This window comes from Drosophila takahashii, chromosome 2L, assembly GCF_030179915.1.
Source record: "Drosophila takahashii strain IR98-3 E-12201 chromosome 2L, DtakHiC1v2, whole genome shotgun sequence".
In the NCBI taxonomy this organism is placed as follows: domain Eukaryota; kingdom Metazoa; phylum Arthropoda; class Insecta; order Diptera; family Drosophilidae; genus Drosophila; species Drosophila takahashii.
This window is the reverse complement of record NC_091678.1, coordinates 14,834,590-14,862,203: the sequence shown is the minus strand read 5'-3', so window position 1 is coordinate 14,862,203 and position 27,614 is coordinate 14,834,590. Positions and strand designations below refer to the sequence as shown.

The 27,614-nt window shown below is 39.2% G+C and overlaps 5 protein-coding genes and 2 long non-coding RNA genes across 8 annotated transcripts; 5 read left to right on the top strand and 2 right to left on the bottom strand.

Annotated features, from left to right (window-relative positions):
* Positions 1–888: 888 nt before the first annotated feature.
* On the top strand, positions 889–2,066 carry Cks30A (Cyclin-dependent kinase subunit 30A). The gene is made up of 2 exons (XM_017150772.3): positions 889–1,237; positions 1,311–2,066. The coding sequence occupies exons 1-2, from the start codon at positions 1,182–1,184 to the stop codon at positions 1,477–1,479; spliced, it is 225 nt and encodes a 74-aa protein (XP_017006261.1). The 5' UTR covers positions 889–1,181; the 3' UTR covers positions 1,480–2,066.
* A 1,344-nt stretch (positions 2,067–3,410) lies between these two features.
* Eaat1 (Excitatory amino acid transporter 1) lies at positions 3,411–12,591 on the top strand. Its single transcript, XM_044394847.2, has 11 exons — positions 3,411–4,077; positions 8,493–8,801; positions 8,882–8,977; positions 9,046–9,213; positions 9,275–9,317; positions 10,035–10,077; positions 10,141–10,324; positions 10,379–10,509; positions 10,577–11,006; positions 11,062–11,158; positions 11,380–12,591. The coding sequence occupies exons 2-11, from the start codon at positions 8,617–8,619 to the stop codon at positions 11,440–11,442; spliced, it is 1,440 nt and encodes a 479-aa protein (XP_044250782.1). The 5' UTR covers positions 3,411–4,077; positions 8,493–8,616; the 3' UTR covers positions 11,443–12,591.
* Positions 12,592–13,665: 1,074 nt separating this feature from the next.
* LOC108063628 (uncharacterized) lies at positions 13,666–15,364 on the top strand. The gene has a single exon (XM_017150776.3). The coding sequence runs from the start codon at positions 13,822–13,824 to the stop codon at positions 15,190–15,192; it is 1,371 nt and encodes a 456-aa protein (XP_017006265.3). The 5' UTR covers positions 13,666–13,821; the 3' UTR covers positions 15,193–15,364.
* A 3,183-nt stretch (positions 15,365–18,547) lies between these two features.
* On the top strand, positions 18,548–20,129 carry LOC138911827 (uncharacterized). The gene is made up of 2 exons (XR_011417464.1): positions 18,548–19,187; positions 19,904–20,129. It is a non-coding gene; the product is annotated as an uncharacterized lncRNA (long non-coding RNA).
* A 2,870-nt stretch (positions 20,130–22,999) lies between these two features.
* On the top strand, positions 23,000–23,565 carry LOC108063636 (uncharacterized). The gene has a single exon (XM_017150786.3). It carries the CDS (start codon positions 23,107–23,109, stop codon positions 23,506–23,508), a length of 402 nt encoding a protein of 133 aa, XP_017006275.2. The 5' UTR covers positions 23,000–23,106; the 3' UTR covers positions 23,509–23,565.
* Positions 23,566–24,428: 863 nt separating this feature from the next.
* On the bottom strand, positions 24,429–25,412 carry LOC108063635 (trypsin inhibitor). Of its 2 annotated transcripts, XM_017150785.3 has the most exons (3): positions 25,255–25,412; positions 24,881–25,197; positions 24,429–24,818 (listed from the first exon to the last, which is right to left on the bottom strand). In XM_017150785.3, exons 2-3 carry the CDS (start codon positions 24,948–24,950, stop codon positions 24,649–24,651), a joined length of 240 nt encoding a protein of 79 aa, XP_017006274.1. In that variant the 5' UTR covers positions 24,951–25,197; positions 25,255–25,412; the 3' UTR covers positions 24,429–24,648. The 2 variants fall into 2 exon arrangements, with proteins under 2 accessions (XP_017006274.1, XP_070072165.1); XM_070216064.1 differs by lacking the exon at positions 24,429–24,818 and having other exon boundaries at positions 24,926–25,197.
* A 1,596-nt stretch (positions 25,413–27,008) lies between these two features.
* LOC138913234 (uncharacterized) lies at positions 27,009–27,512 on the bottom strand. Its single transcript, XR_011418884.1, has 2 exons — positions 27,328–27,512; positions 27,009–27,267 (listed from the first exon to the last, which is right to left on the bottom strand). It is a non-coding gene; the product is annotated as an uncharacterized lncRNA (long non-coding RNA).
* Between the last annotated feature and the right edge of the window lie 102 nt (positions 27,513–27,614).

Genomic DNA, 27,614 nt, shown 5'->3' with positions numbered 1-27,614 from the left:
AATAAAAACTAAAAAAAAATGTTGATTTATTATTAAGAAAAATAAATTTTAATTTTTTTTTACATTTTTTTATGGAAAGCCATAATAATTCTTGAGCGATTAGTGAAAACATCATAAAGATATCTCTTACCGTTCCGAAGTTATGAATTAATGACTGAGTGCAACTTTTTCGAAAAAGTGTCAAAAATGCCATGTTTTGACCCCTATAACTCCGGTAAAACTCAAAATTTCGCAAAACCGTTCAAATGAAGTTCTTATATTTTCGTTGTGAACCGGAAAAGTAAAAAAGTTCGATGAAAATCGGACCTTCGGAACAGGGGTGGCCCACTTGGCAGATTTTGACTCCTAGAAGATTGACATTTTGTATGCAGATTCTAGGAGTTCCTACGCAGCGCAAGTTTATTTCAAAAGGGTGCCACGCCCCCTCTAACGCCCACAATCGCTTATATACGATTTTAAAAATTTTAATATTTTGGAAAAGTAAAAATGCAGTTTTATTGTGTTTATCAATACCTATCGAAATGTAGAAGAAATTTTTTATATCGGACCATTCGTTAAAAAGTTACGGCGGATCAAAGTTTTTCTCCATCTCCTTCGCACTCCCTTTAGCTGAGTAACGGGTATCTGATAGTCGGGGCACCCGACTATATCGTTCTCTCTTGTTACAATTTTGTATTCACTGTTTCTGCAATACTTTTTAAATTAACGGCTTATTTAGGTTTGTGTCCTCGCTATTTCAGTAATGTTCTTCAAACGGCCACCCTAAAATGTTAGGAGGGTGTATTCGCTAGGTCACCTCCGCTGTATTTTAACAGTAGCGAATACACACTCCTAACATTTTAGCACAAATCTTCCAAATACCTGTGGTATATTTAAGTACATTTTTTCAAGTCGGACACACGGTCACATTAATCCATAACCGCGTCGCTTTTTATTTAAAAAATTGCAAACCAAACGTAAATTTGAGCATGCAAACGGAACCCGATTGTGATAAAAACTAAGAAGCGCAGGCCAGAAAAGCAGTAGCAGAGTTTGTCAAGTGAATCAGCACGCGTGGCCAGTTGGAAACCCGAGATCCAGGCATTGGCCGGTCCAGAAAAAGAGACGCCGAATTCCGCATTTCGCACACTCGCATTCGCATTCCTGCGCAATTCCAGGAAGAAGCACCGTTCACAGGCACGATGAGCAAGGACATTTACTACTCGGACAAGTACTACGACGAGCAGTTCGAGTACAGGTGGGTACAGCATATAATACAGCCAGGCGGAGCAACTGTAAAACCCCCTCCCCATTCTCCTCCTCCCCCCCAGACATGTGGTTTTGCCGAAGGAACTGGTCAAAATGGTGCCCAAGACCCACCTGATGACGGAGGCCGAGTGGCGGTCCATTGGGGTCCAGCAGTCGCGCGGATGGATCCACTACATGATCCACAAGCCGGAGCCCCACATCCTGCTCTTTCGGCGCCCCAAAACGGATTAGCCAACAACAACAACAACTGCAGCAGATACACATACATAGCACATACCTATACTCATATATCCGGCAGCTGCTGCCGATAATTTGTATTGGCGGTGGTGGTGGTTGCTACTGCGAAAAACAACCAACTGTTGCACAAACATCAACAACAACAACAACCTCATCATCATCATCATAGGAATCCCTCGGGAAACGTGTGCTTCGTAATACTCTCTTTTTTAATCATGTTTGCCCCGCTATCAACTGTCTTTACCTTTTACCTCTCTATTATATATATAGCACCTAGAGCTAGGGCCCAGTTTGCCATTTTCAACCTCACCTCGGTTACGGGAGATATTTCAGAGGTGGTAGTCCCGAATCATTCCTTTTTACCTATATCATACCCTATATGTTGCCATTTCGAAACGGAAGCGAAAAAATGAATTTTGCTCACTTTTTATAAGCTTAAATGAAATCTGATTTGTGATCTTGAAATTCTTAATCAATAATACATATGTTTACACATAATATAATGAACTTAAAATAAATATGTTTAATGTATGGAGAAGCTTGAGGCGTTGATTGCTTGAAGTTTTTCCAAATCGATCAAATCTGTGCCTTTTACTTGTTGAGTTTTGGGTACAGGTGGTTGTAGATTGGATTTAATTTGCAGACGAGTAAGTAGCTTGTACGTTTACATATTTCTAAGACCAGCGAACTTACACTCTATTTTATTTCTAGAAAATCAATGAATGCGGCCTAACCTTGGAATTATTTGGTAAATCATTGGCAAACTTAAATTTTTTTATAATTTAATGGGTGAGTAAAAGGTATTAATAAGTATTTATTTATTTCTACCAAGTAGCAAGCCACTGTAATCTTCTGAAACCTATGGCTTTTATGTACCCCTTTGAATAGTGACACAATCTTAATCTATTCAATTTAAATGCTCTTCCATTACAAGAATTATTAAAAAGCAAACTTTTAACCGCACTGCCCAAATATGTATTGTATTACATTTCAATCCATAATGTCTAAAGCCACTTTAAACTCGATTCCTTCTTAAGCCCCCTACCAAAGGCTCATCCTCATTAGCAGGCACTTTGTGAATTAACTTGGGTCCACAAACACCGACGAGCATCTAATTATTTAGTTATTTATATACCTCAACATAGCAACACGATTGGTGTGCAATTTCCAACCTCAACATTGTGGGCTGGTGTGTGATTTTTGAAATTTCCAGTGTCAAAAATGAAGATCGACAGTTCCGGTCCGAATGTGTGTGTTGTGCCTGTGGCAGCGGCATCGGCAGCACCTCACCTCTCCACATGAGAAAGCGGTGACCCATCCGAAGGGGCAGCTCAAGTGGGCCGGGGGGAACAGCATCCCCGGCTGCCACGTTTAGGGACTACGGCAATCGCCGTTGCCCGCCACTTAGCAGCATCCCATCCCATCCTCCGGCCTGCTCTTCCGCAGTTAGAGCATACCACACTCATTTCCCACCAGCATGGAACTGGAACTGGCCCCCAAGGCAAATCGAATTGAAGCAGATCAAAGGCAGCTGCAGCTGTGATGATGCTGCTGCTGATTTTTATTGCCTTATTTCTGCTGCTGATATTTATTATGGTACGAATACGAATATGAAACCGGAAACGCTCGACTAACATTCTTTCGGTCAGCCTAGGACTCGGACCCACTTTCTTGCTGGTTCCCTTGGATTCCTGGCCTTTTGTATTGCCGGCACACTCAATCAGGTTCAAGTAGTCCATGCCTCTGACCATTGTTCCCGCTCTTTCGGGGTGGTTTGTCACGATCTTTTCAGCATTATGAGGTGTAATCATTGCTTGGATTGGGTAATTCACAAACTTGACCCACTTATAGGGCGAGTGCGTTGTGACATAATAATAAACCAGATCTAAACCGAGTTTTCCTTTCTTTCATCTTGCTCGGATAGCAGAGAGGAAGACCTTGAAGCGGCCAGAAAATCCCCTGATTGCCTGATTAGCCACAATGCGAGGATGATCAGTGCAGTGCCCTCACAATGCAGCAACTAATGGGAAGGAAGTAATCGAAAGTGGATATGCCAAGACACTCAACTACTGTAATGAGCTCCTTTCACTGCACTCCTTGCAGCGAGGGAAAGCGAAACAAGGCGCGACAAATTACGCGGCCGACGCTGCGTATGCGTTACGTGAAATGCGATGGGCAGCGAAGGCAGCGCAGTCGGCCGAAGCAGCAGCAGCTTTTGATGAATGAAAGTCAACCCCCAGGCACACACACCCGCAACACAGATGCCATCTGTGTCGACGTCGCTGCCGCCGAGCAATTTGCGCGGTAGCTGGCTATATTTCGAATTTGATTTCGATTTAGTTTCTAGTACTGTTTTACAAACCGACGAGTCAGGTTCTACTGCCGCAGCTAGCAGAGCCGACCAGCCCAGATCGGAATAAGAATCGGTGTGTGGCATCACTCCCCGATCAGTAGTCAGTTTCTATATCGCCGCGTGCTCGGGACAACGCGCCTCTCCGATCCTCCGCCATTCGATTCGGGCTCGTGCCTGAAGGGTTCTTAAATAAGTCGTGAATTTTACCCAGCCAGCGGCACATGTGAATGCTTTTGATTGTAAGTGCTCGGACGATTGCTAGCAGATGAGAACTATTTACATATCCGCAGCTGAGAAGAAAAGACAATTTATTTGAAACAGAAATAACTGTGCCTGAAAATTATATTGTGAAATCCATCAAAGGACTGAAGGTCCTGCATTTTTGTAAATATTTTAAATGTTTTTATTTGTTTCCAAGTGAGTGTCTCTGGCGAGAGGAAACCGGGTGGAATTATGCAGCTGATTTATTACCCTGTAAACATTTAAAAAATTGCTTTGTAGGAAATATATATATTTTTAAATTAATATTAACATATGTAATACCCATATTCTTGTCATAAATCTGACAACGCTTAAATGTAAAATTAGTCAGTCCTATTTCTCAACGAAATTTAGCAGCTGAAATCCTTAATTTCATGAATTTAAACATACAAGTTTCAATATTCCTACAAAGGATAAAAAGCAGTCTGCTGATCCATCTTTCATTTATTTACTTGCCATCGCATCGATTTACTCTTCTTAAGAGCCAAGCGAGAAGCGTGAATAATTTCCGATTTCTAATGCTGATAAGATACTGAACAACCGCGCCAATAACCTTGGTGAACCACCCACCAATTTTGCACAGACAGAGGCGTGTCAGACTGTTACCACGGCTTATGCATTTTCCGCTTTCTTCTTAACTATTTTTATTTTTAGCGCACAAAGCATTTTATTTGCGCTGTGTACCCAAAATAGTTTTATCTGTTCCTTCGTCATAATGATGAGAAAATGGGAAAATATTGTGACTTGTAAACACAGAATTTTAAAGAGACACATTTATATTTGCCAAATTCTAAAATCTTCCCTCGCACATTGTAAAAGTTTTCTCACCTAAATAAAAAATACTTATTAGCCGGGCACGTGGAAAATTGTTCGAAAAATCCCCAATAAATGTCCGTTCCAATCGAGAATGAATCAGTTTCATCTTCACACTAATTTATGATTATTTGGAACTAAGCTGCGTGCTGATTGCTCTTTTAACTCTTCGTTTTGCGGAACTATAGAGATATTGATAAGGTTAAACTTGATGGAAATGTCGAGCAATATTTTGAGATAGTCAGACATTCAGTCTGTAGATTACGGTCAGTCGGATGAGTCGAGATTATAGCGTCATCCATATGCATATTCATATAGAAAATGTACTATGTACATTTAGACACTTTTCTTATCATCTGAAACCAACTGAAGGTGTTTGTTTATAAAGTCACAGATTTTGATTTTAATATTGAAGTTAAGTTATAGTATTTTTAAGTTCCAAGTCTAAACTTTCCGTTGCGTTTTATTTTTATTTTCACTTGGCGAACGTTAAATATATAAAAGTTATAGCATTTTGCTCACGTCATTTTTGTATAGAAACAAATTCTTTGGTGTAAATTTTAGTTATTACATTTTCCATGGAAATGCTTTTAAATTCATAAACCGATGCCTTAGCATTAACCTAATAAATGGTGATAATAGCTTTTATAACGCAAACATATTAATGATTTTTTTGCTAGGTTGAGATCAGATTAAACTGGTTCTCCTCAGTCACTTTTTAATGAATTTCCTCACATCGAAGACAAGTGGGTGGGTAAACCTTCCGCCCCTCATATACCCCCTTGTCTGACCCAACCCCCGCAGAATGCAAATCAATTTGCATTTTCAATGAATTTGCTGTCCCTCGAACATGGGCTCTGAATTCAGTTTGCATTGCATTAATTAGCTGGGTAGTAAAAGTACTCCTATGTTATATAAGTCATAGTCTAGCGCATTAATTAGTATTCATCTCTGGATATATATTTGTGTTTGACTATCAACAATAATAAACTTGTAGGTACTGCGTTTGTGATCATGTAAACTGTCTGCCAATCAAAAATGGCAAAGAAATGGTTTTCATAAATACCAAGCAAAAATTTCTAAATAAGAAAAGAAAATGATTTTTTTCGAATCTCGATGGAAAATAGTTCTAGTTATCGGTCATAGGTCCAATCAATTAGAGCTTCGAGCTTTAAAACAACGCTTATAAAGACAAGTTCAAGTTCACCACCGATCACGCTGATGTGAATGCTAAAGTGGGTTTTGAATTTCCATTTAATTATGATGATTGTCAATCGACGGTCTAGTTTCCGTTTCGTATGAAACCCATCCTTTTGTCAATGAACTTGAATGATCAATGAAACTTCCGCTGCAATTGAAATTCAAAGCAACTGCGACACCATTTTAACAAATTACACATATTCACATGGAACAGTTTCTGCCTACGGCTATACATATGTAAACAGACTCGTTCACGGTCAAGTTCAAAATAGAAAAATATGAATAAATAGCTGTATACATAAATGTGCACAAAGACAATTCAATTAAATTCAAACGCGGTTTAGTAAATAAATTAGCTAGGCACGAGTGCAACTGCATTCCAAGTGCATTCCACTCAAGTTTCGCTATACTTTTTAAATTGAATTCTTATCTGTGCATCCACTTTATCACTTTCGCAAATTAATTAAGATAAACACCTCTAAGGTTTAAATGCCCTGATACAGTTCACTACACCCACTAAATACAGTTGAGCCCAACCAAAAGTAACCATATCAATGAAAAGCACACCCACCTGTCCCCCGATTTTACCCAAGATACGACCTGGGCACATGCCAATCATCCATTCAGAATCAGTTTCGGTTTCTCGACTATTCTGTTCTGTAGTTACATCAATTAGGCGAACCGCAGATACCGACCGGACCGAGATCGTCGGACACATAATGGCATTATCATCGCGTCGGCCTCCCAAAGGGTGCGGAGCACCCAGACAATTGTGATCAGTGATCTCATTGCTGAGGGAGAAATGCTGCAAGAGCTAAAAGTTAGTCGACACTGAAGATACCCTACATTTAAAACAAAATACTCGATAGATATATCACTGTGGAAGGACGTACTTTGACAAAAAGGTGTGCATACCAAGACATTGAAAAAAATAATTGGTCAAAGTATGGAAAACTTCAGCTACTTTTAGAAAGTGTATTTATTTAGTCGAATTTTTTTTTTTCATGATAGTTTATTTTGTTAAAAGGTGTTTTTGTTAGATTAAAGATAAAAAAGAGAGAGTTAAAAACAAACAATGCATTTTCATTATATTAAAACATAAATTTTTTTAAAACTTAAATTTTTTCAAATCTTACCGTTATAAAAATTGTCACAAAACTTCCAGTTTTAACTTTCCATTTGTTTGACCAACCTATTTAAAATTTAAAATTGAACTTATTCTTAAAACTGTTAATAAAATATTTTTAAATTTTCTATTCCGCCGACTTATCTTATAGTGTGCTTTAAAAAAGTAATATACGTTTTTATCGATAAAAAGAATTTGTAAAAGTTTTTGTGTCTTCCTAACCAAATCGCAATGATCGCAGTCACTTGTTTAGTCACCTCTCCAATTTATGTCTACTACACCAAAGTGTTCGCTGTCTCCTCGTCAATTGTTATACAATTGGCTAAACAATTTCGAAGTGCAAAGATTTCTTGATTAATCCCAAATTGCAAGTGGCATATTCCAATTGAGAGGATATTTTAATGGCCATGATATAAACGGTGTCAATTTGGGGCAGTCGGAATCGGAATCACCATATCTGATCTGCCTAGATCACTGATCGCCGCCTCCTCGCTGGCTGCCCTTGCACACAGTTAAGACATTAAATTTGTTTTCATTATTCGGTCGTTTATGTAAATTTATTAGTTTGACACGTTTCACAGCCACAATGCGTTGATCAATTGAGCTGCATTCTTCTAGGGATCTGTTGCTGTTTATCTCTTATTGTTTGTCGTTTCTAGCACATTTTTGCATAATGGGAAAAAGTGTCAATGCTAAATGAGTGCTAATAGCCAGCGTTAACTTCTTAATTGCTTTGCAATGTTTGAGTTTCGTTTGTTAGAACTATTGGCATCAAGCTCTCGCTTCCGCCCTTTCCTCTTGAAAAGTGTTCTGAAAAATATTCCGAAATAAATCCAACGCTGAACAACATCCGTCCGGCTTCGTGTCAAAAGTAACACCCCTCGGAAAGCGGAGGTTAGAGGTAGATAGGGGGTGAGCATAAATCACAAAAGCCCAGCTGCCTGACTTGACTCATTTTGGGGTTGTAAATATCTGCTTTGTGCGAAAGCTCAGTCGTCGATCGCTTGTTGACTGGTGAAGAGGAATCGCTACTGTTCAACCCCCTAAAAAACATCTCTTCAGGCTGGAACTAGTTTTACGGTTAGATTTTATACAGAAAACTTGAAATAATAAGCGTTGAGCTTTTAGCTATACAGCTAATCTAAGTAGAAGAACAAATATAACCCAAAATAACCATTTAATATTATCCTACGAATCATTGTACAAATGTCGTTTAAAAGATAACTATTTATAGAATTGTATTTATAATTTTAGGACACCCTTTATTATCTGACCGGATATCTTAGAGGTACAGCAAACGCACGCGAAAGTGCGTGAGGAGGGCTTCCGGCTGGATTCAGGGTTGTAGAGACCCTAAGCTAGTCAAAGGACCGTCACCATGACGCGACCCAAGCAGGATGGCGGCAAGTTCAAGTCGTTCATGCAGGAGAATGTCCTTACCATGGCCACCGTTATCGGTGTGTTCGTGGGAGGACTCATCGGCTTTATTATCAAAAATAGTACGGGCGAGTGGTCCAAACGAGAGATCATGTACATATCCTTTCCCGGAGAGATTTTCTTACGGTGAGTAAGGACTAGAAAGATCTCAAGATCTCAAAAATTTTATAAAAGTTATCTATTATAATAAAATATTTTTTTTTCAGAATGCTAAAATGTTTGATTGTCCCACTTTTGGTGTCGTCAATCACCAGCGCCATTGGTGGGCTCGATCTTAGCATGTCCAGCAAAATTGCTACCAGGTAAGTTCGTAAATATAAAGATCAAATAATATGCCTAACTATAAAAATATAATTTCCCACCCTATTAGAGCCATCACATACTACTTTGTGACCACCATATCGGCCGTAATTCTGGGCATTTGCCTGGTGACCACACTGCGTCCCGGCCAGGGAGCCAAGATCGTGGAGACCCAGACGGAGAGCATCGATAAGGCGTCCAAGGTGCTCACCCCAGACACGCTGATGGATCTGGTGCGGTATGTGGGAATCCGCCGATAACCTAGCCCGCAATATGACTCACTTTATTTCTCTCAATAGAAACATGTTTACGGACAACATCATTCAGTCGACCATGTTCCAGGTGAGTCTCTCGTCTAAGGTCTAAGGCATTGGTCATACGCACTGTTGAACACCGAACATCGAGGGGCTACCAACGACGGTAGCAATTATTCAATTCTTTGCGGTTTGGCGAGATTTTGATTGAAACAAAGCGCGACACATAATCAAAACTGACATGATAGGGATACCACAATTTCAATTACAATCCAGATTCGAGTAGGGGGATTTCACACAAGTGTTCGCGGTGTGAGTGAGTGTCAGTGCTTAAATTTCAATTATCGCATGTGCGGCGAGAGTCGGGAGAGAGTGCGAGGGAAGCGGTCGTATCAACACGGTTTAGGAGGCCCCAGACGCAAATTGAATCAAAGTACTTACTGTGCGGACTGTGGCAGATATGTGGACATTGTACCTTCATAATTATATGCACATATGTACGTGGGCATGTTGATGTAGGTAGGCAACCGAATGAATATTCATGCGCCCAATTAGATTATTGTCGACTCAATGAAGGAAAATAACAGACAAAACAAATTTTCACTAATCCAGATGCGAACATGGAAAAACACAGCCAGATAAGAATGAAAACATGATATCAAAGATATTAAAAGAATTTAGTATTTGTATATATTTTTTATTTGCATTTTGGATGATAGGAAATCTTAAATAAAAATTAATTTCAGTTCAATATTTATTAAATTCTACAATCATATTTAATCTTTTTACACCTGCTCCATTTTAGCACCGCACTGAGATCTATGAGAACACTAGCATTAGCCCAGCACGTAAGTTCTTGAGTCCCCATCCCAAACTCATTGCGAAACTTATTCCTATAATTACTCATATAGAACCCATGGAAAACTGGGAGTTCAAGTCCGCTCAGCGCGAGGGCTCCAATGTTCTGGGCCTTGTGATGTTCAGTGTAATCCTAGGCACCACCATTGGAAGAATGCGTGAGAAGGGTCAATTGCTGCAGGATTTCTTCACCACCCTCAGCGAGGCCATGATGACCATCACCTCATGGGTTATTTGGTAGGTGAAGGTTAAATTACATCGAGTTCGGAATCTAATAATGGATTTCTTTAGGATTTCTCCGCTTGGAGTGGCCTTCTTAATAGCCGCCAAGATCATTGAGATGGAGTCGATAGCAGCAACTATACAATCGTTGGGATGGTATTTCATAACGGTCATGATAGGTCTATTCTTGCATGGTTTTGGTAAGTAGAAGAAATTAAGATAGATTAAATCGAAAGGATATTATGATAACTTATTACTTTCCTTTAGGTACCATTGCTGTGATCTTCTTCTTGGGCACCCGTCGACTTCCGTACCGCTTTATTGCCAAGCTCAGTCAGGTCTTAGCCACTGCATTCGGAACTGGTTCTAGCTCTGCCACCATGCCACTGACCATCAAATGTCTGGACAACATGGGCATCGATCCGCGGGTCACTCGCTTTGTCATTCCCGTGGGCGCCACCATCAACATGGACGGAACGGCCCTCTATGAGGCTGTGGCTGCTCTGTTCATCGCCCAATATCGTGAGATGAGCTACTCCTTCGGCACCATTGTGGCCGTGAGCATAACGGCTACAGCAGCCTCGATCGGAGCAGCTGGAATCCCGCAGGCCGGACTCGTCACCATGGTCATGGTGCTGGACACTGTGGGCTTGGAGCCGAAGGATGTGTCCCTCATCATAGCTGTCGATTGGCTACTGTAAGTCAGCTATGGTAATTTCATATGGTTTTTTTGTAACCTTGTAATATTTTAGGGATCGCTTCCGCACCACCATCAATGTGATGTGCGATGCCCTGGGCACTATTTTGGTTAATCATCTGTCGAAGAACGATCTGGCCAGCGTGGATAGGGTAAGTGAAAGTCTAGAGGATCTAATTTAAATCTTTAGAGGTCTTAATTTAATTTAGTGTTGTATTTTGTTGTAAGTTAAACAAGAAAGAATTGATGAAAAATTGAATTTAAAATCTGCCTTAAATGCTAATTTTTGCAGCTTTCTCTCATAATAAAATTCACAAACTTCTTATAAATTAAATTTTTGTGCATTACTGACCTTTATAATTTTTCCCCCCAGCTGAATGCCGAGCCCCATGAGCTCCTCGAGCTGGGACCCAATGGCCACGAGATGAAGGAATGAAGGCAGTCTTCGCTTGGCGCCTATAACCGCAAACGATGAGTGGACATGTCCCGGCTGTGGGCCTGCTTCCACATCCTCCCCAGCAACGACAGCGATAGCGATGACTACGACGACGATGAGGACTTTTAAGGAGCGTCGCAGGATCCTATCGAATCGGAACTGAGGCGGAGTCATCACGTTTGTTTGCGGATTATTTTGGGTGACCAAGTCGCTTCCAATTTCCAGATTGATCAATTTGATGCAGCTCCTCCGGCAGACGCTTGAGTTCTGCCAGAGTACAAGTACTAAGCCAGCAACGAATTTAAGTGACACATTCGTTAACTAGTTTGTTTTTCCCAAAATTAAAGATCAAAAGCGAGAACAGAAATAAGGATTAAGTTGAAAACAAAAGAACATTTATCGTCTAAATTAGAGATACTTTCAAGGTGTAAATAATTTTTAAATATAATTATATTAAATTGAGTTCAAATTTGCATTACATTCTCCCATACGATTAGTATTACAATCGAAGAGTAAAAATTAGTTCAATTCCAGACAAACAATCCCAACTTGAAGCAATTGCATTTGATTAGGTCGCAAATTGTTGAGATTCGTATCTAGTATTTGTTGAACATTATTCTAAAACCTTTTGACATAGCAAAGCGAAACAAAATAATTTAAAAAGACAATTTACAAATAGAACAGATTAATTAACACACTAACAAGTAATAACCAAAACCAATTCAAATCGAATCAGAATTTCAAATGCCGTTACAAGTTCGTGTTCATAGTTGAGCTTTGTAAATACTTAATAGCTTAAGTATACATACATAAAACTTTATGGAAATATTTATATTTAAAGCGTGGAAATCGAATTCTTGAATGACAATAATAGAGTGCTGCAATTACACAAATACAAATTTATACGAGTAACAAATTATTTATAACATATTAAGAAAGTAAAAATAAATTAGGTCACATCTTTGCCAAAATCCACGAAAAAAAAGATAATTACACAAAAAATAACAATAAAATAAATGAAATATTTAAATGTTTGCCATGCTTTCAGCCAAAAAGGAGAATTTTTAGGTTACGAATCATCAAAATGTTTGTAGTCGTGCGTAGTCTAAATATATGTTTACTAATAAAACTTTATGAATATTTAATGAACTTTTCAAGCATTTTAATTCATATTTTGATAGGCGGGGTTTCTATGGTTTCTATCGTTGAAATTAATTATATATTGATATTCTTTAAATGGTACATTATTTAACTCATAAACTGTCAAAAAGGTTTGAGACGCACTATACTGTTGGTTGTTAAATCGGTTAAAGCTCTGCCATAGTTTAAATATCTTTGAAATAAAGCTCTTGTTGGTTACAATGGCTTCAGCACAGATGGCGCATTAATGCCAAAATACAATTTATATTTTATTTAATTAACAAAATTCTATTAGTTATAAAAAAATGTTTAACAAATTAAAATATTAATTTTTTTCATGATTCTGTTGATTTTGATTTTCCCTGCTACCCCTTTGATCTGTAAGGAGTTGCTAAATTTGTTAAGGCTGAAATACAGTTTAGTGAATTTAATTTGAATTTATATTTTTTGAATTAACAACATTTTATTAGTTTTCAATATTATTTAAAATAAAATTAAAATATTAATTCATTAATTCTGATGGTATTAATTCACTATTTTGTTAATTAGCTGTCTATTTCGATTTTTTTTTTTCAAGCGTTACGAGAAGTTTAATTAGTTTCACAAAACTGTTGACTTTAACTTTCTCTTTAAGGTTGCTACCCCTTTGATCTGTAAGAAGTCCTATCTGCATGTACTTCTGTTTCTCTGCCATTCGGAAACCCTTCTCCAAAAAATAACTGCCCCTAAAAAGGACACATAACACACAGAACAAAGCTCACCAAATATAAAATTGGGGGCCATCGAAAGGGGACAGAGTTCCAGTGGAGCAAGGAAATGCAGGCAGGTCATTAAAACAAACAAATATAATAAAATAAAATAAAATAAAATAAAGAGCAAACAAAGCAAAAGCAAATTCCGATGACTTTACGACTTCTTCTTTACTCAGCTCCACTATATTCTTTGTTTGCATAGCGTTGGAAGTTATGATTTATTGTTGTTCGCCTCTGAAATATGCAAAATTGAGTTTTTTACAGTAAAGGCAAAAGTTCAGCAAACTTTCTGAGCCATAAGCCAACACACTCTTTATTTTACCAATCAAAACTCACAATTTCACCTTTTTGACAGTACTTACGATTAGAAAATATTTGGAAAAACGGCTTTAACATTTGAATTTTGCAGGATAAGCCCCCTAAATTCCCCGTGAGTTTATTGCCCAAACTATGCCCGAAGCCAAGCCACTTTAGACCATCGCCAGCCATGCTTGAGAATGCTGTCACCGTGGATCGCCCCATTTATCAGGATATCCGGCGCCTCACAGACGCCCAGCTGTCCATTATGTGTCAGAGCCACCAGATCTTCCCGGGTCCAATAACCTTTCGAAATCGGCGAGTGGCGGAGCGCCAACTGCATATAGCGATGATCGAGGAGCGGGCCAAGCAAAGAGCCTATCAGCAGTTCGCCCTGGAGTGCAATCGGCAGACCTCCGGGAACTTCCAGCAAGTTCCGCCGCCCCAACAGCACTACGGTTTAATGCAGGCACTACCCCAAATCACAAACCAGAATGCTATACCTCGAACTTATTGGCCATCTCCTGGTACTTCCAATGTGCGCAGCGCACCTAGGAGTTTCCTGAATCGTGCAAACCGTCCGGATCCGATCCTCGAGCCAAGTCGGTACATCACTTGGCAACAGCAAAACAGGTTAATGAACCAAAGCAAAAGTGATCGGGGCACCAATATCCTGGGCTTCAACATGCCCTTCTCCTTGGAGGCGGCCATGGATTTTAGCTCAAGATTAAGCAACACCATTAGGCGTTTTAGAGGAGGAGGTGAGGAGGAGGAGGAGTCGGCCAGCCCAAAGCAGGAAGGGAAGTATAATGATGCTGATGTTTCAGAGGATTATCAGGAAGATTACGATCAACAATCCCTTGAGGATTCCGACGAGGAAACATCCAAGTCATACCAGGAGTCACTCCTTGAAAGGGACACGCTGTCTGAAAGTTCAGAAGATGAGGTTCAACAGATGAAAGGTAAAAAGAAGAAGGAGGCCCGCTCCCAGGATGCCTATGTCTATCCCTTTCCCTACGACTTCCGGGAACTGCGTAGGCTGGTCGACGGGGCGGATGCGGAATCTCATAATGAACTATGCGACTACAAGAGTTTCATCAGCCTATCGACTGTCTACCACGAGTTCGCCAGCCAAGTGCCAATGGCCAGGACAGCACCCTCTGTGGATTCCAAGCCCCGTTTCCGCTGGTGGTGGCAGCGAAGGGCGGAGGCGGGGGACGAAAGGATTCCCGAGGCGGAGCGGACGACGGAACAGGATCTGATGCAGGAGTGCGAACTGAAGACAATCAACTACCTTAGCGAGGCACCGGCGCAATTGGACGATGGGATGCTGGAACTAATGGGCAGGGTGGAGCTGCGCGACGATAGCGACGAGGAGGTAGTGGTGGAAAACAATCGGAGTGGACGAAGACTTCGATCCTACGGGGGTTTCTTCCGACACATCTTTCACCTGCTCTGTTGCGATCGTCATGGAAAACTCGATGCGGAAAAGCTGCGCTGCAGCTTCTTCTGCTGCTGCATGGCCGTTGGTGTCTACGTGGGCATCAAAATGTTACGCTAGTGGTACAATCTCATGCCAGACTAGAATGTTTGGTAATAGAATTCAATCAGTATTCTGGAAATACTGCATATCTCAAGTTGTGTTCCCTCAAGTCTTAGTAATCATCTGCCTTTGTTTTCCAACCTTGAGATACGCACTATATTCTCAATAAACTTCAGTGCAATAATCTAAATCAGTTCTTTTTCATGGTATTATAGTGGATTTCTTACCCATTTCTTATTTAATCTATATTTTTTCTAAATGCTTTATTTTCCTTGTAAGGTAACTGCCCTTGTAACTAGAACATTTATGACGTAATTCTACAACCAAATTGGTTGAATTTGCAAGCAGATGGCTCCTCTTGGGAGAACGAGAAATTACGTGGCCTCATGCGCCACGTGTTTCCATCTAAGCCAAGTCGTTGCTTTCTGGCCAAATTCCCATTTTCGAGTTGAAACGGAAATGAAAACGTAATTATATTTATGGCGCCCTCAGAAGGAGCTTAGAGTCTAGTTGCATCTTCTAGGTGGCCCTTCAAAACTTGAATACATAAAACTGAGCTCTTTAAGCTAACAAATAATATTTATGTTACCTAAAAAAAGTGGCACTTTGGAAATTTAAGTTGTAAACAGAGGGAAGAATTCCTTAAAAGGATTTGGTAAATATTTTCTTTGCGAAAGATATATAAATTACTTTTAAAATAATTGCAATTCCCTATTTCGAATTTATTTTCAAATAAGAAACCAATACAAATTACATAATATTTGGGAACCAAAGGTATGGTAATTTTCCAAAATGCAAAGCAATTTGTTTGGCCCAAATGCAAGTGAGGAAATCTCATTTGCTTTGCACCGAAGCGCAAACTTAATGACTTTCGGCCATTTGCCAGACTCAGATCCCCTGGCTGAAAACCCCCCTGCCGTTGCAGCTTCCGTTTAAGCCAGCTCCGGAGTCGTGATGCCATTTGCTGGCGAGGCGTGGTCATAAATCTTCTTAAATGTCGCAAATCAACACAGAAGGGCACCTTTATCTGGCCAAATCTCAGTGCCAACTGCAGTATCTAATTTACACAGGTAAAGTGTCCCTCTAAATGACAACTGTGCACCGTAGAAAATTTCACTCAATTAAAACCTAATTGAACTGCTGGTTTTTATTCCCCAAGTAGAATTACTTTTGAAATTAATTCGCATTAAATAAGGGATACAACCGCATTACTCATGTTTACTCATCTTTGGCGCCCAACTAAGCAAACAAAATCAAATGGAATTGGCGTGACCGAAAAGCCAAGCGAGGGAAAGCCATAAATAAAAGTTTGGCCATAAAACCACAAAGAGACATAAAATGGGCATAACAAATTTAAATGGGATAAACAATTGGCAACAAAGTAATGTCTTCGGAAAGCACCCCGAACTATAGAACAGATCGCACGGTTTTTGACTCGCATCGAGTATAAATCTGCAGCCATAAAACGAGACAGGACCCAATTGGTGGGTTGGGACTCACAAATTGAGACACTCGGTGGATTGGGCAGCACTCTCAGTTTGTCTTTATGCCAATTCAATTTACCGGCAAATCGCTCCGCTGCAAAACCCCGAGAAATAAACATAAAACGCCAACGAAATGCGGCCATTTAATTTATATGCTCCTGCTGCCAGCATTAAATGGCATTTTAATTTCTATGGAAGTCGTAAAAAGTCCTGAAAAGTATTTATTCCTCTCTCCCTCTTTTCATATTTATGTCTATAAATTTATTTTGCACTTTTCCATTTCTCAATTGCGTGCAAAAGATTTTTACATTTAATTCAATTTGGCATCTAATGGATGGGGCGGCCGCCGGGTGGATGGATGAGGAATGAGAAATGTGGGATGAGGGATGTGGAATGTGGGTGCTTTCCCCGAGGGGATGTGCCATGGTTGCTTACCAACTGGGCGTGGCCATGTCTGTTTTGTAGTCGTTGCGTGAAATATGGTCCTGACTACTTAGCAGTCTCATCTCCCCGAAAACTGAAATCCGTTGGACGCCCAGGCTAAATTACCGTTACAAATTTGCGCTACTTTGATGGCAACCACCTCCAAATCCCGTCCGAGGAGTCCGAGGAGTCAAGGATTCCGAATGCCCGGCAATGTCATACAAAATTTATTCGCCCTACGTGCCTCTGCCGCAAATCTTCGCTTCGTCCAGAGGGTCAAGTAATTTCGTCCCATTGGTGTGGAGATCTGGGCTAGTTTGGGTCACTCCAAGTGGATACTGCTAATGGGTTCTATAAGGAAAAGGGGGTCCAACTCATGGTTCGTTGGGTGAGCTTTGGGAGTTAGCCTTTAAATTCGAACCCCATTAAGATAAGTATCACAGCTTTGACTAAAGTTTTATATGGTTAATCTTAAATATAAATGTTAAATATTTTATATCTTTATGATACCTATCTACTGATACCAATATTTGTCAGAGCTTTAACTCCAGAACTTTACAGGACTTAAGACTCTTGTTTAATATTGTACAAATTTATTTGGTATTCCCTATTGTTTCAAACACACTATATGCATATGCAAATTTAACTCAATTCTATAGCCGCAAACTTTTGCAACTAAGAACGATACAAGCTGCTCTACATATTTGCAGCCATTTTGGAAGCCACTTAAACCAGAAAAAGTTGCCAGCATCTTTGGCCTAATGAACGAAACTCCAAACAAGCAAAACTAAAAAGCGCGACTGCCAGAGGAAAATGATGGAAATGGCTGTGCAGATGAAAGGGGTAGAAGGGTTAGGGAAAAGGACACTAACCCCTTGGGGGAAAATGCAATTTTGTAATTGACTCACAATCAGTCGTGCGGAAGTTGTTTAGCTATGCAATATGGCTGCCAAATGCGACAAACGGATGCAATTTGTGAAATATGCACGAAATAAGACGATAAAGACGCCCAAGTAGGTGGGCCATGCACGAGTCTCACCCAATGGAACCCTATTCCCACAGAGATTGAAATGTCAATCCGTTTATGGGAGTGAGACATGTCCCGTCCGTGTTTCTGCTCCTGTCGCTCCGCTTGAGTGGAACATGTTTGTCAGCTAGTTTTCGATGCGATTTTCCTACTAACGGTTGCACGGTTTTTAGGGTATATTACTTTTTCAAATACTTAAAAATTAACAAGGAACTAAAATTTAAAATTTTTGTTATATTTTTAATTTGTTTTTATTGATTTTGAAATAGTTTTTTTATCCTATCCCTTTTTTTAATAAATTTTAATAAATAGATTTTAGCCCTGGTGACTTTTGTATCCTAATTTATCTATAACCAATACACTCATAAAAATAATTTTCTACATTTTAGAAAAACGCCCTAAAAAAATTTTCGCCCTTGAACTGAAAAAAATTTTCTATTTTCACGACAAATTTGCCATAAATTCAAGGCAGGTGACCATAAAAAAATATTTTTAGGGTTAATTTTTCTATTTTTCTAATATTTAGGGCGATTTTTTTCGATTTGCTTCGTTTTGACCTTTTCTAAATCCAACGGCGAATTGCCCTAATTTTTTTTCTAAAATTTGTCCAAATACAAGGGCGATTCGCCTTAAAAATCACTCCAAAAGTGTGAAATTCGGTAGCCCAGCGGTCTAATCACTTGCGCTTTCAACTTTGCTATATGAGGACTAAGGTCGTGGGGTTGTGGGTTCGAACCCTGTGTGATTCAACTTGATTTTTATGTTTTTTTTTTTTTTGTAAACGTTATAATACTAAGGACATTTTTTCGTCCGAATTTTAAATTAAAGTAGTCTTTAAACCTTAAAAACGTATGGGAGTTCTGAGTTAAAAGCATACTTTGTGTTTGCTGGCAAGAAAACGGGACTAATTGTCACAGTCGTCAGGAAAAAAATATTCGGTTTAGTTGCCTTTAGTCAAATTATAACGTAGACCTCAGAGTTTGTTCGTTGTCTTGCGCGATGGGTCTGTGGTGCAGCGGTAGGACGTTAGACTCTAAACCGAGAGGTCGTGGGTTCGATTCTCGCAATGACCAAAAAAAGTAAGTTGTTTTTTCTCCTCATATTTATTTCCCTAATTCGTTTACAAACATGATTTTTCAGTTCTAACGGCTGTGTTGTATAGATCGGGCCCCCCTCCTAACGGAGCTCCCATATAAGCTACACACCAATACAATAATATGCAACGGTCTCCTCCGTCGGTGTTGTTTAATTAAAGCAGTCCCAGTTCCCAGAATATACACGACTAAAATTCATGCTTCCCAAATTCAGTTAAGCATGCTCAAACACGATTTTTTTTAATTTACATAATTTTTTAGGGCATTTGCCTTTAAAAACAGAAAGTTCGCCCTTACTTTTAGAAAAATACGCCTTAAACTTAGGGCAAATCACCCTAAAAATAGGAAAATATTTCTCAATACAAGAAAAATTACCCTAAATTAAACCAAATTTCCATAGGGATTTTTTAGAAAATTTTTCTAAATACACGGGCGAATCGCCAGCGGATACGATTTATGGGCGATTTTCTAAATCCACGGGCGAAAAGTCAGTTTTTTAGGGCGATTTAGGGTAAAAATTTCTATGAGTGTACAAAAAAGTCCCTATTAAAAACGGTCAGTAGAAAAAATCGCACAGAACGGATTACCATAAAAATCTTTAAAAAAATGTTATATAAAAAAACTATTTTTTTATTTCTTATCACAAGTTTAGTAAGGTATCTTATCAGCTGCTATTAACGAATCACCCTTTTCCTTTTCAGCCTGCAGTTGTGCCACAGAATGTTGCCAAAATGTCCGTTTGTCGCCCACATGTCTCGCGCTCGAATGCCGCTGACAGATGTTCCACCTTTGGACAGGAAGCGGACTGCGGAGGCAAACTATTTGGGTTCGCCGGGAACCTGGAGACCGACCTACGTAATAGTTTTTATGTGCGGTTTTCGCTTGAGTTTCTGCCTTTACCCTGCCATAAACGAACAATTTGTGTAATGCATTTGGTGAATGATGAGGTGGGCAGGGCAGTTTGGGTAAGGGGTTTGGATACCGAGGGGCGACTGGTTTTTGTGTGTCCATGTCCGGGAAGGAAGTCGTTCTATGCAGCTTCATTTTTTATGCTTACGGTTTTCCGAAAGTTGTGAAAAACTTTGCATATAAAATGTTTACATATCGACATTTGCGGCGGCTTTGCCGACCATACAAGGTTTGTTGGCAAACAGTCCGGTTCATAAGCGTATATATTGCACAAATTATGTAAATTTCAAATTCGACTAGATAATTTTATGCTTTATGAATTGAGAATTGGTTATAGATATTTTGTTATGACATGCTCTATACATTTAACATTATCTTAACTAGATCTCAACTACCACCTTTCATATTGATAGAATTTTAGATTACGAAAAAAAGATTCAAAAGACTTCCAATATGACTGCAGTGCTATAAATAGGTTTTAATATTTATAGTGGTTATTTCTCAAGGAAAAAATTGTATTTTGGCTTTATGAACTTCAATATAAGTCGACTCAAAGCTGGCATTTAATGAGCTAAATTGCTCAATCTGTTCACAATTAATTCTGTATCGCATCCTTTCCATCTGCCAATCAAGTTGAACAAACGCTCACTTAACCAACTGGATAAAAACAAAACAAATAACATTTCTTACAGACTTTTTCTAATTAATTCGAAAAAGACTCGCTTTGAGTACGACTGCTGTAATACCCTTCCAAAAGATATTAATCTATTTATTTAAATCCACAAAAATAAAAGGTCAGACTTTCGTACCAGTTAAAAAAAATATAATTTATTATAATTATACTTTTATTTCTAAAACCTAAATTGCCTGTACATCTTATTTGGTATGCAAAATAAAATTACCCTGTAAAAGGGCATAATATGAATTGTTTAACCCGTTTACAGGCCCGCAGGAACAAATGTTTTCTTTTTCTTATTTCTTGATGCAAATGTCAACAATTAATTTGGAGGCAAAATATGCGCAGTCTCACAGAAAAATAAATAAACGCGGAGCAACGCGAAGTACCAGACTAAAAGTTGGGAAAGAAATTGCAAAAAGCAGAGTAAACAACAGGGGGCAAGGTGAAAGGAAAAATGTAGGAGCAGTCCTGGCAATTAAAGTTGAGATTGCTGGGGCGGATCCAGGTGGCTGAGTCTGAGGTCTCCATTCTGGGGGAGCAGGTGGCATAATGAAGTCGATTGGAAGTTGAGTTCACTTGAGCCGGAATAATTTGTTTTAATGTTTATGTTGACGCCCAAGGCAAATGCAAAGTAGCTAGAAAATTAACGAGAACATTATTATGTTTGCTACTAAATATGAAATTCAAACAGCTACAATTCATGCCACGGCACACATGGCGCATACTTGATATTTAAATAGAATTTAAGAGTGGAATATACTGGCTCCTTAATAAATGTGTTTAAGGACCAGCCAAATAATCAAGAGTACTTGGGACATTTTTGTATTCAGGGTTCAAAAAAAGATTCAGGGCTCACAGCTAAGCCTGAATATTTGATGGGGAGAAGTACCCATCCTTCGTCATCTTCACAGCTTTAAACTTTGATCAAGGCCCAAATAATCGAACCGCATCATTGGCCATCATGTCCGGTCATCGGCGCTGCCCGTTCCACTCAACAAGCCACTTTAATGGCAGCCCAGAGCCTTTCGTTTTCATCCTGCCTTCATTTACATGTCCTGTGGAGCAGCCGAACTTTCCCTCGAACTTTCCATCTCCAGTGTCTGTCAGCTGTACTTGATTGATTTGTTGGGCAATTTGCCACCGCCTGTTGTTCGTTGGAGTTGGCACAAAGTTCTGTATGCCAGTGTCTTCGCCACCAGTCCACTTGAATCAGTTTTCTGCCACATTCATGCATGATTTATGTTTGAACATATAAAGCTGCCACCGACGTAGTTGGGGGAAATAAGCTCGGGAAACAAGCTGGGGCTGCGATCTCGAACGTATTCTCCCATTAAGACGCCCTTTGAACTGGCTCTCTGGCCAAAATGTCTGTCGCGGATCTAGGGTTAAATCAATCAATGACTTAATGGCTTACTGTGAATATATCCCCATGACCAATCTATCAAGTGTCACTTCTGGCGATAATTGGATTAATAAATTACCCGCGAGCTGCTTAGATGGTGGCAAGTCATAAGTCTGACTCATAAGTAAATTAAGGAGAAGTTTCTCTTCGTTTATAAATGCTTAGGATGGCTAGAAAACATAATACCCACTTCTAAGAAAATTCGTAAATAGGGTTTCTTTTTTCTTTTACCTAAATCATGAAGATCAACCAATCAGTGCCAAGGTAAAACAATAGGTATCTGGCAATTGATGTCTCGTAATTATGGTCAGCTGGACAACAGGTCGTATGCTTAATAGCAGTATTAATTAATTCTGAAAAGCAGACTGAGCTTCTGCAGTTTATGGCAGACAATTGAGTAAACACAGCCCAGCTAATTAATGGCGGCGACATTTTCCTTTGACCTGATTGCCCATTTTCCTGGCTTTCCTTGTGTTTTACTTTTCCCACTTTGCCTATGTGTGGACAAACACAGGCTGGGCAACCGAGCACTGATTGATTGAGTTTCTGTTTCTGTGGCAAAAAGGCCTCCAGTTAATGGATCAATGGCTTTCTGTTTAGTTTCTTGCCATGCTCGTGTACACTCCACATCACTCCGCCCATGTACTTTGTAATAAAGTCAATCCGGTTAGCAGAAATAGGGAATAGAAACCATATTCATGTGGAGTTTTATGGGAATTATTCCATAAAAATATTTATTTCATGATAATATTTCCCGATCTGGAAAGCATTGACTCTGTGAGAACCCTAGATTTTTAAATTTTTCCAGCAAATAACTTATTCAACGACACGATCCAGTACGATAAACATCCAAAACACTTTTCGTTATAAAATTTTATTTTTCAAAGAAACGATCCAACAATTCTGGAATCAAGATGCACATCCCAGAGGTGGACATGTGGAATGTGTCCAAGAGCAGTCGGATACATCGCCTCACAATCTTCAGTTGCGATAAGCCCGGACTGAAAGTGATAGACTATGCGGCAGTGCGAGGAGTCGATTCGTTCTACCTGGACTGCCAGGACTACAGGGATCACTTCAAAGACCCCTATAACCGGGTTCACAAGCCACCGAGGTTCAGGTCGTGTGCGGGCAGGTGCGGCATAAAGTTGGATCCCGACGTCGAGCTCCTTACTATGCCGACCTTGTGGGGCATCGACCGCCAGCCCATCGTGTATCCCATAGACTACCACTCCGATATGGCGCTCGGCAGACGGGACTGCGATCACATCAAGGCCTTCTGTTCTCCAGCCCAGAGCCTGAGCTTCAAGCGATAGGTTTCCATCGTTGCTACCTCTTTACCAGTTTAAATACAATTTCCAGCATTGCAAAATGAAAAAAACTTTGTCTTTTTAATTGTAATGGGAACTTTTGAGAGTAGTACAGTTAAATTGATTTTTTCTTGGAACCCCATAGCAAGCACATTAATTAAGGTTGATAAAATGATAACAGAGCCAGAGGTAATTATTATAATTATCATTAAGGTTTTTCTTACATTTTCCCTGAAAGAGCTGCGAAAAGGGGCAATTCCGAAATGCTTGTTTTGTTTGTTTCGAGCGTCTGTCAGTCTGAATCTGTCAATCTGTCCCTATATATGATATATCTTCCTGCATCTGTTGTTTTCCGTCAGTTGGGTTGCACTTTTCACCCGCTTGGTGGCGTGCAAATTGCTAATGAATTTAATTCCCCTGCACACACATTCGCACACAATGCCGGGGAAAGCTGAAATGAAAATGGGAAAAGCGGAGCGGGGGCGGGAAAAGGAAACATGGCGACAGCACTGCTAACACATGTGATGTAAGCGACAAGTGAACTTTGTCTGTTGTCGGGAAATCTAATAACCGACAGCCAGCAAACACACAATAACACAGTTTCCCAGCTTCTGTGGTAGTCGCTGCGTATTGTCGGGTTTTAATTTGTGTTGGGACCTGCATACTAAGTGGAGCCCGGCCACAGCGGTATCGAAGGATGCCAGCCTCGCCTGATTGAATTGCGGGGGCGGAGCGGGGCGTGGCGGTTCCAGTTGATCCGACACGGTCATCCCACTAGCTGATTAAGCATACGCCGTGTGTGCGAGTCCGTGAAAAATACACAAAATGCATTTTAGCCTAAATCGCCGGGTGCCAGATTTCAAGCGTATTATCACACCCCGGTTCTGGTGGCAAGGCCAACTATATAATATTGTTTTCGGCAACTCAATTTCCATCAGCATAAATCAAAACTCGGCTGCAGTTCATTTGCATAGCACCGCCCGGCTCACCGAAAATATCCACGAAAATTGTTGTGAAAAATCTATTTCAACTTTGCAGACAAATCATACTTTCGGCGAGCGTCAGAAACTTTACGGCAGCTGGAAAAGTTTTATTTTGGGAATACAATAGACGGCCGCATTAAGTGTGTTTATTTAGATTTTGACCTTAGCTCAGGCACTGCTCTTGGCAGTCCGACTCCAGTTCGAATATATTTCGCGTGCTCTGGCATCCTCCGTAGATAAAGGACTCGCACTCCAATCTTTTCTTGATGAAGCGCCACATTTGAAACGAAGCCTTGCAGGGTCCCGTTTGACTGGGCACATCATCGCAATTGCCTGCGAAAACGGGGTCTGGCATTATCCTAAAACTCCCGAAAGTAAACCCCATTTCAACTTACGCGCATTGTACGCCCAGATGCCAGCCACAAAGAAAAGCGAAACAATTATCAACACAAACTGAAATTTCATTGTAGGTTATTTTCAATCTTTCCTTTGATTTTGATTACTTTGGCAGAGCAAATTTAGTTCGTGCTTTTAACCTCGCCCAAACCCATGCACAGGGACTCGCACTCGTCCCCGCTATCGAAGAGATTCTCCGTTCGGTTGCAGCCGCCCCAGTGGAACATGATGCACTCCTTGAGGCTCCTGGAGTAGAACCACTTAGGTTTGTATTCCTTGCACTGTCCTGTCAGCGTAGGTTTCTTGTCGCACTTTGCTTGGGGAAAGCTTGAGGATATTAAATAATTTCAAAGTATATTCGAATGATTCTAACCCTTTTGACCGCTCGCCAATCCCTGAAACATCAATGCGATCGCTATAGAAAGCCACAGTATTTTTTTACCCATGATGCACCTTTCTATAGGTGTGGGAAACTGAGTTGCCGAAATAATACAACTGTTTAGCTTCGCTTATATAAGCGAAGAAAATTTTCGAATAATTTCAAATTTCACGCCAAAGATTTTTTAAGACTAGAAAAAATTTTAGGAATATGTTTGTTTTACAGTTCTTAAAGCCTGGAAATTGAAATAATAAATGCAGTAAATGTATTAATTCAGAATAAATGTGTAGTTTTCATTTATTTAATTTTTGATTACAAATCTGTTTTAATTTAAGCAAGCTGCTTCGCACTCCTTACTTGAACTAAATATGTTTGCAGTCGCTCCACATCCCCCATAAATAAAGTACTTGCATTTTTTTTCCGAGAACGTCCAGCTTGGAAAATAGGCCCTGCAAAGCCCAGTCTCACTAGGAGGTGCATCACACTTGTCTACAAGTTTAAAGGTCTACATGAGGTTCAAAGCTAAAATAAAGTTTTAAGATTTCTACCTTTGTTGTAGGCCAGAGTAAACGTGAAAAATGTCACGAATGCGATGGCTGATATTATTAATTTGTTGTTCATTTTGTACAGCTTTATTCCACTGACTGGGAGCTACTGAATAAAAGACTTATTGTGGTTTAAGTAAGCACTAACTTACAATTAATGAGAACCGATAATACAATTAAAGTGTTACTAACCAATTAACGTAAAGCCATTTTCTAAATGTTGTAGGTCGATTACGATGTTTAAAATAAAATGTAGAGGAAAAACTGCTGCATATTATATAAATTCGAACTAAAAAACCATTTTTAAGAACTTGATATATTGCCTTAAAATCAAAATGTTATAATTTTTACGGTACTTTTGTGTTTACTCTCTGATTTCAACCGCATTTTGTACAAGGTTTTCCCATATAAGGGTGATTTTCTGTTTTCGGCACATCGCAAGCTACTTCACATTGATATTTAAACAAAAATAAATTAGGGGTGCCCCCACATCCACCGTAAGGGAATGGCTGACATTTTTTATTCTTGTAGACCCACCTGGGAAGATCAGCCATGCAATACCCTGATTCGCTAGGCGGTGCATCGCACTTCTCTAAAAGTAAATTGTTATTCTTGAGATATTGGACTAAATTAATTCGTACCTTTATTGTAGGCAATTGTTAAGTTCCAAAAGGCCACGAAAAGCATGGCAATGACGATCAATTTAGAGTTCATTTTTTACCACCTCTTTCAAATGTCAGCTACTGAATAACTGTTATTCTAATTAAAGTGTATCCAATCCTTTTGCTATTGTAGAATGTTCGGATTTTTTCAAAGAGGCTTTTAACGAGTTTAATCAGTATGTATGGAAACAAATAAAATATGCAAATATAATTATAATTGTTTATTAATATATATATAAACCTCGAAATTAGTTTTTTAACTTTAATGATTAGTTATGGTTTAGTAAATTATACCTTATTTATAATAAAGTATATTTATTGCATATTTTATAATAGCTGAGTTACGATTATTAGATAGTCGGGCCACCAACTAAACCAATTGTTATGATTTATAAGGTAGTATAATTTTTTTTAAGACATTATTAATAAAATATTGCTACTATAAGAAGAATTGGCAATCCTTTTCATCACAATTTTGATTCCTTTAAATTTGAATTGGAATTTTGACACCAAAATAGACAATGAAATCGCTTAATATAAATATTGTTTTCCCTTTGGGGATGCTTTCTTATGCAAAGCACGTATTCATTTATTGCAAGTATTTATGTATACTTGAATTTAAAAACTGTTAGGTTTTTACCCCTCATTCAAATAGTCTATGCATATTTCTTCGCATGCTTCCTTTGTATCAAACACTTTAGAAGTTATGTGACATCCAGGAATACACTCATTTTTTCTGAAGACCCACTTGTTTTTTGGGCAGTTTTCTGACTTGGTATAAGGATCATCGCAACGGTATTCTATTAATGATTCGAGATATTATATTACATTATTCAAAATAAAATTTATTAGATTCTTACTTTTTCTGTTGACAAGATACCTATAATTGTTGTCGATTTTACCGTAGGCCAAGGTTATAGAGCTCAAGACCACAATAACAAGGAAAATGACATTTAATTTGAAGTCCATGTTGCACTGTTTTAACCTGATGGTTTTGCGCTACTGTGTTTCTTTTTTTGACGGCTTTGATTTTATTGAAAACCGCAAGCCTCGATTAGGGAAACTAATATTCAAATTAAAGTGTAACTAAACAAATTGTGATGGTATTTAAAGAGGTATGCGTCTATTTTGTTGCTTACAAAAGTTA

What these genes read in the sequence shown, in the direction of transcription:
- Cks30A (XM_017150772.3), top strand. Translation starts at nt 1,182, where the DNA reads ATGAGCAAGGACATTTACTACTCGGACAAGTACTACGACGAGCAGTTC. An exon ending in GACGAGCAGTTCGAGTACAG is followed by an intron (nt 1,238 to 1,310) that starts GTGGGTACAGCA and finishes CCTCCCCCCCAG; the next exon opens with ACATGTGGTTTTGCCGAAGG.
- Eaat1 (XM_044394847.2), top strand. Translation starts at nt 8,617, where the DNA reads ATGACGCGACCCAAGCAGGATGGCGGCAAGTTCAAGTCGTTCATGCAG. An exon ending in CACTAGCATTAGCCCAGCAC is followed by an intron (nt 10,078 to 10,140) that starts GTAAGTTCTTGA and finishes TTACTCATATAG; the next exon opens with AACCCATGGAAAACTGGGAG. An exon ending in ATCACCTCATGGGTTATTTG is followed by an intron (nt 10,325 to 10,378) that starts GTAGGTGAAGGT and finishes GGATTTCTTTAG; the next exon opens with GATTTCTCCGCTTGGAGTGG.
- LOC108063628 (XM_017150776.3), top strand. Translation starts at nt 13,822, where the DNA reads ATGCTTGAGAATGCTGTCACCGTGGATCGCCCCATTTATCAGGATATC.
- LOC108063636 (XM_017150786.3), top strand. Translation starts at nt 23,107, where the DNA reads ATGCACATCCCAGAGGTGGACATGTGGAATGTGTCCAAGAGCAGTCGG.
- LOC108063635 (XM_070216064.1), bottom strand. Translation starts at nt 25,327, where the DNA reads ATGGGTAAAAAAATACTGTGGCTTTCTATAGCGATCGCATTGATGTTT. An exon ending in ATTGGCGAGCGGTCAAAAGG is followed by an intron (nt 25,198 to 25,254) that starts GTTAGAATCATT and finishes GCTTTCCCCAAG; the next exon opens with CAAAGTGCGACAAGAAACCT.